This window comes from Sus scrofa, chromosome 3 (assembly GCF_000003025.6).
Source record: "Sus scrofa isolate TJ Tabasco breed Duroc chromosome 3, Sscrofa11.1, whole genome shotgun sequence".
Taxonomy (NCBI): Eukaryota; Metazoa; Chordata; class Mammalia; order Artiodactyla; family Suidae; genus Sus; species Sus scrofa.
This window is the reverse complement of record NC_010445.4, coordinates 118,231,249-118,244,586: the sequence shown is the minus strand read 5'-3', so window position 1 is coordinate 118,244,586 and position 13,338 is coordinate 118,231,249. Positions and strand designations below refer to the sequence as shown.

The 13,338-nt window shown below is 37.4% G+C and overlaps 1 protein-coding gene across 2 annotated transcripts in view; it reads right to left on the bottom strand.

The window, feature by feature from the left end:
* The window catches only part of WDR35 (WD repeat domain 35), a 69,939-nt gene that overhangs the window by 34,464 nt on the left and 22,137 nt on the right, over positions 1–13,338 (bottom strand). For both annotated transcript variants that reach the window (XM_021087811.1, XM_021087810.1), the window contains 3 exons: positions 6,735–6,879; positions 3,905–3,974; positions 2,058–2,111 (listed from right to left, as the gene is read on the bottom strand). In XM_021087811.1, the coding sequence (XP_020943470.1) occupies positions 2,058–2,111; positions 3,905–3,974; positions 6,735–6,879 (269 nt within the window). The remainder of the gene's footprint in view (positions 1–2,057; positions 2,112–3,904; positions 3,975–6,734; positions 6,880–13,338) is intronic.

The window sequence follows — 13,338 nt, the reverse complement described above, 5'->3', positions numbered from 1 at the left end:
TATTTACAATAATGTTAAATTACAACTACGGGTCCCTCTATATGTTCATACATTTGTTTCAAAACCAGTGATGGTATTACAGTGAATACTGACCATGTTCTGAGAATGTATTTACCTCCAAATTTAATTAATACCTTTCAAGTCGGAAACCTAATTCTTTAATAATACACAAAGTATTGTGTATTATTACACAAAGTACTGTGTATTATCTTGTAACATTCAAGTCAGAAACCTAATTCTTTAACAATACACAAAGTCTAGAGTTCCCCACTAGCCTAGTGATTAAAGACCCAGCATTGTCACTGCTGTGGCTTGGGTCAATGCTATGGCATGGGTTCGATCCCTGGCCTGGGAACTTCCATGTGCCACAGGTGCAGCAAAGAAAAACAAAACCAAAAATGATTATAATGATAATATACAAAGTCTTACATCACAAGAAAAAAAGGGTTACTTAGAGTTATCTAGGTTAATATTCAGGGGTACATTAAAAGCTAAAATACAAAGGATTTATTGAACTAAATTCCATGCATATGAAAAGTCAATGTAAGATCACATAGGAAACAGCTGTTACTGAAAGTCTAATTTTTATCCTATAGCCATCTTTGTGATGCTAGTTCATGGTAAAGGGAGATGATCTGAAAGCAGTGATATTGTCAGAGTATTAGTTTAAATGTGCTTAAAAATAAAACAACATAAGTTTCTGTGCAACTCTGTGTAAGCCTTAAGGCTGACAGATCAACAGTCAGAACAACAGGCAGGAGAGAGCTGAGACTTTCGAACCCTGCTGTGCCTCGGCCATGGCGGTGGGGAAAAGGGGAAGGTGGCACTCAGCCCTCTTTCCCTTTCCCGTTCCCAAGGCAAGCAGCCCTGCCCTTGCAGCATCCTCCCCACAGGAGCCTAGCAGAAAGCCTCGGGAAGGCAAGGAGTGCAAAGGAAGGGGGCTAGTTTCTAGCGTACAAAGGAAGGTGCAGGCTTTAAAAGGTTTAATATATTGAGGTACACAATAAGATCTTGTTTTTGAAAAAGGAGGCCCTGTGCCTTAAAAAGTTTGCAAAAGCAATGGTTCTAAAAACTGTTTGCATTTCAACAGTGGAAAGTTTTCGATGCAGAGGTATCTTTTCCACTAAACTTTTTGGCTGGTACTGAAACTATTTGAGGGTGCTTCTTATAGGTAGACTCTCTCGTTTAGGAATTAAGCCAATTTTTGTAATTGATCTGACTTGCATGGGTTTTTTTTTTTTTAATTTCTCCTGCAAATGTCAGAAATACAACAAATACAACCAAAAAACCCAACTGTAGAGCAAAGAATCTAAAAAAGAAAACAAGAAACTCCACAGACCTGCCTGTGAAACAAACTACTCAAAACATACACCAAATTCATTTGGTGAGGAGAAATGAATACTATGGTCTCAAGATTTTTCCCTCATATGCTTAGCGAATGTCTAAAGAATGTTACTAGAACTGGAAATATACACTATCAAGGATCTATTTACATAATTCAAATTCAACGACTTCACCACCAGCACTATATTAAACATTTATTTCTAAAATTACTATTTTCAAATATCAGAGCTCAAGAAAAGACACTATAACATTGATACATTAATTTTATTTGAAAAGTCAGAAAAAATTTGCCACAGCCCTCTTTATTTCACTGGCTAGCAAACACACTACCCCTTCATCCTGAGTCTTGGGCAAGGAGCTGAGCCAAAGTGCTTTCTCCAATACAAAATAGCGGGCAACATAGGGGAGGAAACTTTCCAAGACCCGCTACCCCTGTCCAACCCACTCCACACCTGCCAACCCTTTACAGGGCTCATTCAACCCAGTGTCAAACTCTCCCCAACTGCCACAATTCTATCACTTTTATAAACAGCTATTTCTACAAATGATTAATAATTTGTGAGGCAATATTTAAAATTCTCACTGTTCATGTTGGGCTTAATAAAACTTGAGGTGCCCACAAGATGATATTCAAATCAAAAACATATTGCTTTATTCTGCTTTTATAATTTAAATAATTATTTTTCATAGAGTAAGATTTTTTAACAACTTACCACAATCAACGTCTTATCAGATGCAGTTATGGCACAAATCGGATCCCTTGTGCCCTAAAATAAATCAACATTACTCCTTAACAAATATTTATTGAATGACTAATCCGGTATAAGGTAGGGTGTAATTCACTAAGAAAATACTTCAGGGAGTTCCCGTCATGGCGCAGTGGTTAACGAATCCGACTAGGAACCATGAGGTTGTGGGTTCGATCCCTGGCCTTGCTCAGTGGGTTAAGGATCTGGCGTTGCTGTGAGCTGTGGTGTAGGTTGCAGACATGGCTCGGATCTGGCGTTGTTGTGGCTGTGGTTAGGCTGACGGCTACAGCTCCAATTAGACCCCTAGCCTGGGAACCTCCCGATGTCGCAGGTGCGGCCCTAAAAGACAAAAAGACAAAAAAAAAAAAAAAAAGAAAGAATATACTTCAACCACGTATTTATTACATTGAGCACCTACTATTTGCCAGACACTGAACTCAGCACCGGAGATACTCAGATGAAATCTCTGCCCTCAGGGATTACTTGAAAATCTATGGGGGAAGACAGAGGACCCAATACCAGTGACAGAACAGTATGATCAGAGTAAAGGCAAACACAGGAGTGATGAGAGCACAGAGGGAGGAGCAGAAACTTATACCAGATGGGAAGAAAGGCAAAAACCTAAGCTTAGTTGTAAAAGACGAACATTCAGCAGAAGGACCAGCACATGTGAAAATAAGGAAGAGGGCAAATGGCTGGACAGTGCTACAACCCAGGTGGATTTTTTTTTTTTATAAAAGCCAATCTCAAAAGGTTACATGCGATACGAATCCATTCACAAAACATTCTAGAGTGACAAAACTATAAAGATAAAAGCAGATTAGTGATTGCTAGGGGACACGGATGGAGGAGGAGAGTGGATGTGAAAATGAAGAAGTAGCATGAGGAGTTCCCGTCGTGGCGCAGATGAAACGAATCTGACTGGGAACCATGAAGTTGCAGGTTCGATCCCCAGCCTCGCTCAGTGGGTTAAGAATCCGGCGTTGCAGTGAGCTGTGGTGGAGGTCGCAGCTCAGATCTGGCTTTGCTGTGGCTGTGGTGTACGCTGGCAGCTACAGCTCCAATTAGACCCCTAGCCTGGGAACCTCCATAGGCCCCGAGTGTGGTCCTAAAAAGCAAAAAAAAAAAAAAAAAAAGAAGAAGTAGCATGAGGCAAGTTCCTTTATGGTGATAAAATTACATAAAACTACAGGTAAAAAACAGTGAAAACTGAATAAGAATTGTGTATCACCACCAATGTCACTTTCCTGATTCTGATATCAAACCACAGTCACAGAAGATGACACCATTGAAGGAAGATGGGTAAAGAGGTTCCATGTGCCATTTTTGGAACTTCCTATGAGCCTACGATTATATCAAAATAAATTTTTTTAAAAATCAAAAGAAGAAAGAAAACAGCAGATCTATAAAAAGCTTTTCAGGAGTTCCCATTGTGGTTCAGCAGTTAACAAACCGAGGAGCATCCAGGAGGACGTGGGTTCGATCCCCGGCCTCGCTTAGTGGGTTAAGGATCCGGCATTGCCATGAGCTGTGGTGTAGGTCGCAGATGAGACCTGGATCCCCACTTGCTGTGGCTGTGGTGTAGGCCAGCGGCTACAGCTCTGATTCCACCCCTAGTCTAGGAACCTCCATATGCCGTAAGAGCAGCCCTAAAAAAGACCAAAAAAAGAAAAAATAGACAAAAATTTTTCAGAATAGAAATCTTTAAAAGAGTTACTAGAAAAATATGCTATTCATTGGAAATACATTTTTTTCAGGTCTCAAAGTTACAGTATTTCTGAATCTATAGATATTAACATAAAATCACCTACTTGAATGGCTTTACTATAATCAAGCACACCATCCACTGATCCAGAAGGAGTATCATCAACATGATAAATTCTGGAAAGAAAATTCAAATTTCAATGATAGTATAAGTAAGATTTATACTATTTCATGGCTGAATAATCATGTTTCAATATAGCGTTATAATATGGCAAGGGTAGATAAGCATAAATGGCTATTCCTTAGAAAAACATAGGTTTCTGGTCTTCAAGAGTTTTCTTTTTTATTGCACCATGCTACTTCTTTCTTATTTTGAAAAATTTAAACACATAAATCTGAAAGATATTCAAATTAATAGAGAAACATTATCTCTAGTAATCAAAACAATTTACAGTTCTCAAACATGACAATTTAAAATTAGCCATGTCTGATTTAATGTGATATGGCTGAGCTACCAAAAAAAAAGTGTGTCAAAAGATATACCTTTCACCTATGAACAACTATATGCCAACAAATTTGACAATCTGGAAGAAATGGACGACTTTCTAGAATCTTGCAGCCTGCCAAAACTGAATCAAGAAGAAATAGACCAACTGAACAGACTGATCACTAGAAATGAAATTGAATACATCATAAAAACACTCCCTACAAATAAAAGCCCAGGACCAGATGGCTTCACAGGTGAATTCTACCAAACATACAAAGAGGATCTGGTGCCCATTCTCCTTAAACTTTTTCAAAAGGTTGAAGAAGAAGGAACACTCCCAAAGACATTCTATGATGCCACCATCACCCTAATTCCAAAACCAGAGAAAGATACCGCCAAAAAAGAAAACTATCAGCCAATATCTTTGATGAATATAGACGCAAAAATTCTCAACAAAATTCTAGCCAACCAAATCCGACAACATATCAAAAAAATCGTACACCATGACCAGGTGGGATTCATTGCAGGTTCACAAGGATAGTTCAACATACGCAAATCAATCAACGTCACACACCACATTAACAAAAGAAAAGTCAAAAACCATATTATCATCTCAATAGATGCAGAAAAAGCATTTGACAAAGTCCAACATCCATTTATGATAAAAACTCTCACCAAAGTGGGCATAGAGGGAACATTCCTTAACATAATCAAAGCCATTTATGACAAACCCACAGCAAATATAACATTCAATGGAGAAAAACTGAAAGCCTTCTCACTCAAATCTGGAACAAGACAGGGATGCCCACTCTCACCACTGCTTTTCAACATAGTTTTGGAAGTCCTAGCCACAGCAATTAGACAAACGAAAGAAATAAAAGGCATCCAAATAGGAAGAGAAGAGATTAAACTGTCTCTGTATGCAGACAACATGATACTATACATAGAAAACCCTAAGGACTCAACCCAAAAAATACTTGAACTGATGAACAAATTCAGCAAAGTAGCAGGATATAAGGTTAACATTCAGAAATCAGTCGCATTTCTGTATACTAACAATGACATATTAGAAAAGGAATACAAAAACACAATTATCTTTTAAAATTGTACCCCAAAAGATCAAATACCTGGGAATACACTTGACCAAGGAGGTAAAGGACTTATAGGCCAAGAACTATAAAACATTAATCAAGGAAATTAAAGAAAACGTAAAGAAATGGAAAGATATTCCATGTTCCTGAATTGGAAAAATTAATATTGTAAAATGGCTATACTACCCAAAGCCATCTACAGATTCAATGCAATCCCTATCAAATTACCCATGACATTTTTCACAGAACTACAACAAACAATCCAAAAATTTATATGGAACCACAAAAGATCCAGAATTGCCAAAGCAATCCTGAGAAACAGAAACCAAGCAGGAGGCATAACTCTCCCAGACTTCAAGCAATATTAACAAAGCCACGGTCATCAAAACAGTGTGGTACTGGTACCAAAACAGACATACAGACCAATGAAACAGAATAGAGAACCTAGAAATAAATCCAGACACCTATGGTCGATGAATCTTTGACAAAGGAGGCAAGAGCGTAAAATGGGAAAAAGAAAGTCTATTCAGCAAGAATTGCTGCAAAGCCTGGACAGCAGTACACAAATCAATGAAACTAGAATACACCCTCATACCATGCACAAAAATAAACTCGAAATGGCTGAAAGACTTAAATATAAGACAAGACACCATCAAACTCCTAGAAGAGAACATAGGCAAAACATTCTCTGACATCAACCTCATGAATATTTTCTCAGGTCAGTCTCCCAAGGCAATAGAAATTAAGAGCAAAAATAAACCAATGGCACCTAATCAAACTGACAAGCTTTTGCACAGCAAAGGAAACCTAAAAGAAAACAAAAAGACAACTTACAGAATGGGAGAAAATAGTTTCAAATGATGAAATGCACAAGGGCTTAATCTCTAGAATATACAAGCAACTTATACAACTCAACACCAAAAAAGCCAACCATCCAATGAAAAAATGGGCAAAAGACCTGAATAGACCATTCTTCAAGGAAGATATACAGATGGCCAGCAAACACATGAAAAAATGCTCATAGAGAAATGCAAATCAAAAATACCATGAGGTACCACCTCACACCAGTCAGAATGGCCATCATTAACAAGTCCACAAATAACAAATGCTGGAGGGGTTGTGGAGAGAAGGGAACCCTCCTGCACTGTTGGTGGGAATGTAAGCTGGTACAGCCACTATGAAGAACAGTATGGAGATACCTTAGAAATCTATACGTAAAACTACCATATGACCCAGCAGTCCCACTCTTGGGCATATATCTGGACAAAACTTTCCTTAAAAAAGACACATGCACCCGCATGTTCACTGCAGCACTATTCCATGCTGTACAGTGGAAAAAAAAAAAAAAAAAAGATATACCTTTCTCTCCCTTCTTTTCGAGACCACATGATCTGATTAATTTCCAGTGCTGTGAGCTTCTTTGCCACACGATATTGCCAGGTATAAAATGCTTCTTTGGACGCTGCTATCACATGGGTTTTGGTCATTGTAACAAATAATGGTACTATTAAAGAGAACATTAAGACAATTAGGTTATAGTTAGACAGAATCATAAAATGTGCTGCAAAGGACTTCAGTGATCATTGAGTCCAGCCCCTCATTTTGTAGACAATATACCCAAACGTAGTCTGAGAAATCAGAAAAGAGTCAAAAGTTTATAAGACCATATAAAAATATCAACTTTTTTTTTTTTTTTGTCTTTTGTCTTCTCAGGGCCACACCCACAGCATATGGAGGTTCCCAGGCTAGGAGTCCAATCAGAGCTATAGCTGCCGGCCTACGCCAGAGCCACAGCAACACCAGATCCAAGCTGCGTCTGTGACCTACACCACAGCTCACGGCAATGCCAGGGATCGAACCTTATGGTTCCTAGTTGGATCCGTTTCTGCTGCTCCACGATGGGAACTCCCAAAAATATCAACTTAAAATGGATCAAAGACCTAAGTACAAAACCCTTACAAGAAAACTTAGGCATAAATCTTTGTGACCTTGGGTTAGGCAAAAGTAAAAGCAGATAAACTGGACTTCATCAAAATTAAAAAATTTGTGCTCCAAAGGACATGACCAAAAAAGCAAAAAGACAAACCACAAGTGGAAGAAAGTATCTGAAAATCATAAACATGATAAGGGATTATACCTAGAATGTATTAAGAACTCTTATATCTCAATAATAACAAGACAAATAGCCCAATTTAAAATCGGGCAAATCATCTCAAGAGACGTTTCTCCAATGAAGATAAACAAATGGCCACTAAGCAAATGAAAATATGCTCGATTTATTGGCCATGAGGCAAATCCTAGTCAAAACCACAAGATGCCATTTCACAACTACTAGGAATGCTAGAATTGAGAAGTCAGACAATAACGAGTATTTGTAAAAATGCGGAGAGATGGTAGGAATGCAGAGTTGTGCCTCCACTTTGAAAAACAGCTTGGTAGTTCCTCAAAATGTTAAATATAGAATTACCATATGCCCCAGTAACTCTACTTCTAGGTACATACCCAAGAGAGATGAAAACATATGTCTACACAAAAACTCGCACACAAATGTTCATAACAGCACTCATAATATCCAAAAATAAAATAAAATAAAATAGAAACAGCCCAGATGTCCAAGTGGATAAATAAAATCCCACTCCTTCCGCCCATCCCCACCACCAGTACTGCTTGGTTCAGGCCTGTAGCCTCTGCTCTCTTATATCTTACAGTCCCTCACTCATTTAGAAAACAAAACTCTCCAAAGTTGCTTCTAATTTAGGAATATATTTTCTTAAACATGTTTCTTCATCTGTTCTATTTCCTAGGGAATATTTAATTAAACCCCTACTGTGTACCTTTTGATGAAGCCGATAGTCTCATCAAATCCATCTTATAGATACAGAAATAAAGGATTAAAGAAGTAAAATAACTTACCCAAGGTCACAAACAAAATAACAGTATAAAACTAACACACACATTCACATGAAATGTAGAAGGGAAAAAACCTCTTTCATAAAAGGTTGTTTTAGTACCTAATTTCTAAATTCACAATTTTTTTAATGGCTGCACCCATGGCAATAGAAATCCCCGGGCCAGGGACTGAATGGGAGCTGCAGTGTGGCAACCCCATATCCTTTAACCCTCTGTGCAGGGCAGGGGATCGAATCCCTGTCTCAGCAGAGACCCAAGCCGCAGCAGTTGGATTCTTAACCCACTGTGCCACGGCAGGAACTCCATTCACAATACGAAAGATACAAAATATACTTTTCTATTCACAAATAGGGTATAATCATTAATATGGTCAGAATAAAGGTATGGTGTCAATAGCAGCCACCGTTTATGGCGTTCTTGCCACAGTCCAAATAAAGGACATTTAAGGTAGTTAGAGACTTGAGAACTGAACAAAGAATTACAAACTTGACTGATGGTATGGTGTTAATTGAATAGATTAACAAGTTGAGAGTCAATATCAAGAATTTTTATATGCCAAATAAATAACTCATTACAGTTGAATCATTCAAAATTTTTTTTCATTACAATGGTCAAGATTTCGCTACTCAAAATGTGTACCACTACCAAACTCTAGAGGGAGCTAGAAGCCTTCCTGTGAGGAACAGTTGGGGGGAAGGCAGTCCTGGGAATGGTGCAGAGCCCCATTGAAGGGGAGCCCTGAGCAAGAAGAACGAATGAGCCAGGCCAGGGCTTTACTCAGCTTTCGCTGACCTCATCTGCACTAAATCATGAGGCTTTTGCAAAATAATAAGTAAATTCTGCTATGGATACTCTGATGCCGGTTAACTACTATGCCCTTAGTGTGATGTGAAGTAAGTTCATAAACCTTAACTGCAAAGTTTTTCCTAAGCATATAAAAACATTTCTCTAATCAACATTTAGCTACAATTATAAATTACCCTCATGTTCCTCCATTTATGATACATCCTAAATAATCATAAGTTTATCATTAGCCTAGTTAATTCAAAATTAAAATGTTTGTGGTTCATGGCAAGTGAGACTTCTTAGATTAAAATCACAGGCACTTGTCAATAACTCTGTGGCCTTAGATAAATTCTCTCTGAAACTCAATTTGCTTACTGTAAATTGAAGGCAATGATAACATTACCAATCCTTTAAGGCTATAGGATAAAAAAGAGAGAAGAGATATAAAACATATAAAGTACCTGGCATGGGATAAATGCTTAATGATAATAACTTTGAATACAATATTTGTTGAATTTTTAAGAATTATATGTCAGGGAGTTCCCGTCGTAGCGCAGTGGTTAACGAATCCGACTAGGAACCATGAGGTTGCGGGTTCGATCCCTGCCCTTGCTCAGTGGGTTAACGATCCGGTGTTGCCGTGAGCTGTGGTGTAGGTCAAAGATTTGGCTCGGATCCCGCGTTGCTGTGGCTCTGGCGTAGGCCGGTGGCTACAACTCCGATTAGACCCCTAGCCTGGGAACCTCCATATGCCGTGGGAGCGGCCCTAGAAAAGGCAAAAAGACCAAAAAAAAAAAAAAAAAAATTATATGTCAGGTATTTTAATATAATTATATCGCTATAACATAATTATACTAATATGTAATTTATATATATAGAAACATATAAAACTCACACCTACCCTATAAAGTAGCCACTATTACTATCCCCACTTAGCATATGAGGAAACCAAAGGATGGAATGGTTAAATAACTTGCTGAAGTGGCACAGCTAGAAAGTGGTAGAAGTTAGGACAAAAGTCCAGCCAATCTGGTTTCAGAATCTGTGCTCTTAATCGCTATGGCATACTACTTCTCATTAAAGGTTAATAATTGTTAATAATTGTTAGGTGTGGTTGCTATTATTTTTCATTTTTTGTAATAAAACAATATACAGATTCACTAGTCAATGCAAAAAAACATACATAAAGGAGTTCCCGTGGTTCAGCGGTTAATGAACCCAGCTAGCATCCATGAGGGCCTAGGTTCCACCCCTGGCCTCGCTCGCTCAGTGGGTTAAGGATCCCGCGTTGCAGTGGGCTGTGGTGTAGGTCAAAGATTTGGCTCGGATCCCCTGTTGCTGTGTCTGTGGCGTAGGCCAGCGGCTACAGCTCTGATTCGACCCCTAGCCTGGGAACCTCTATATGCTGCAGGTACGGCCCTAAAAAGACCAAAAAAAAAGTGTGTGTGTGTGTGTGTATACACACACATATATATATATATATATATACAAAATGATTTTTTGAATTAGTATGGTAGTATGAATCAGCTAATTCATATGAGTAGATAGTCCCATCTACATAAATTATGCTGGATCTTTATTATCTATCCCATCCAGGTGATTAGCTTCGGGTTTCCTAAAGCTAATCAACGAAAACATTAAGGACCAAGTTTAGCAGATAGAATATTTCAGGAAAAAAAGACACAATCAGGATAAAAGCACTCCATATACTTCTCAACTATTCAATATGTTGAAAGAAAAAATTCAAAATATCTAGAAAGATTACTGGGAGAATTTTTAAAAGAAAGTCATTACGCTTCCATTAATTAAACCTTGTAACACTAACAGGTAGTAGTTACTAGCCAAGCAAGAATGTAAAACAATTTAAAACAATCTAGGAATTCACATGTAAGTAAAATCTGCTTGTAATATTTTAATGCCGAGGCTTGAAATAAATGTCTACATCTGTAATGCTCCCCCACTTTCCTACCTATTCATTTCTCAGCCCTTTAAAAGGCTGGTAAACTGAAATTGCACTGAAATGTTTTCATCAAATTACCTCTCTATGGAATCTACAGAAACCTCAGCACATGTGCTACAGCCTGTTATTAGCAAGCTTCTACATGCTCGGCTCAAAATGGCTGCAGCACAGGCACCTGGGACTCTCCAGGCACTTGTCATGCCTTCATTCCTCTGCAAATGCTGTTTCCTCTCCTTAAAATGTCACCTGAATTAAATACTTATCCTTCAGAAGTCTGCTCAAATGAAACCTCTAAGGAGAAAAGACATCCCTGACACCATCATGCACCGACATCACAATACCTAGCCTATGGCCAGGAAGCAATAGTCCTTGTTCAACAGATTAACTATATTTTAATTAGCTGTTTAGACATCCTACAAGAAATGTCAGAGTTAATTTCTTATCACTTCCAGTCCCAAGCACAGTACCTGAAACAGTGTATACTCATTGATGGTTTGCTAAATAAATGGATTTTAAATACTTTCATACATTCAAGAAAGATTTGTTATGGGGCAAGCACAGTGTTAGGGCAGTAGAGGTACAGAAATGAATAATCACAGATCTTAAGCTCAAAGTCTTGAGGGGAAGACAGACAAGAAAATCAGTAATCACAGTGCAGAGAAGTACTTTTCTCCAAAGGTACTCTGAGGGCTCAAAGGAAGAGGCCCCCCCAAATGGTACCTAACTCCTATAGGTACAGTACAACAGAGCCATACAAACTAAACTTCTGTCATAACGCACAAAGTTTTTTTTTTTTTTAAGTTTCTATAGAGATTTACAGGAGGAGTAGGTGACAAAAGCTACACTTCCTAGAACAATATCAGTTACATACTTTTGCTTTAGCCTCCAGTCCTCATAAAAATTTGGCACAGACACTTAAAAAAAGGAATTTTACTGGACACGTATGAAACAAAAATGTTAATTCTTTGGCTGAATTCACTTTAGACCAATGAAAGAACTATTTGTTAAAATTTCTTCCAGCGAGACCTCAAAAAAAAGTTTCAGGACTCAAAAATACAAATAATGATGCCCTAAAGCATTTGACATTTTATGAAGGTAAAGGATTTACATCTGGCTTTATTAAAAAACAGACTGCCTGTGATTAAAATTACTTTGAGGCTAACCCTATCATCATTATGAATCCATGTTAGAATTTTTGATATTAAAAGAAAAAGCATATAATTTAAAGATTGACAGAATTCATCCCTTAGATTTAACATTGTTATATTTCTAATAAATAGAAGACATGCAATAAGAGTCTGTAATAATGTTAAGCTAAGGAACAGTAACATTAACAAGGAATATTAACATTGATGATATATAGGTTCTCTCTATAGAGAGAGAGAGACAGACAGAGAGAGAAACATAAATATACCTAACAGTGAACATGAGACAAGAAGCTGAAAGTTTCAATGTACTGAAGTGAGTTACCAAGATCCTAAACATAAGAGTATAAAATCGTTGAGGCCAGTAAGCATTTCTCACATTTGCTTGTATCACACAAAGACCTTAGCAAAATACAGACTTTAACATTTAGTTATTAAGGCTGAATGTGAAATCTTTAAAAAAGGACTGGTTCCCAGATTCAGAAAATAATTCAGTGGGTTTTCAAGTTTTGAAATCCAACAAACTATCATACACTTTAAAAGAAAAGCATTATTTTGTAAATTATAGTGAGATGGAAACAAAATATTTGCTAACAATTTTTGACAAAATACTTAGAATAAGACTTAGAACTTTTAATGGTTACCTTCATAGCTTTTGGATAGAAGGAATGGTAAAAATGAGTAACAAACATCTAAAAACAAAAACGTCAGGGATTTTTTGAGTTGGCCCTATAAATAGACTGATTTCATTAGAAAAATCTGGACAGGGTAAACTCACTTTTACAAGCAGCTAAAGTGTTTTTTATGGAAGAGAGGTATTTACAAGCAGATTATTAATAATAAAAGTGGTTTCATAGCAAAATTCTTTCTATAATCATCAGTTTATTAGATACTAATCATTACCTTGGATACCAATTCTTATACAATTATATTTCCAATTTAAAGCAAATGATGGCCGTATAGCAGTTGTGAGATTATTGTGACTTTTAGACAGAGTAAACTTATAGTTCAGTGATTAAGCTGGATGCTTCTGAGAGTGAAATGGGCCATTGCCCATTACATGAAGAAAATAGGCACAAACGTGGCAAACCAGGAAGTATGCTCACCCTTGTTTTGGAGAATACCATTCTAATTAATAATACCATCAGTACAATTAAAAATT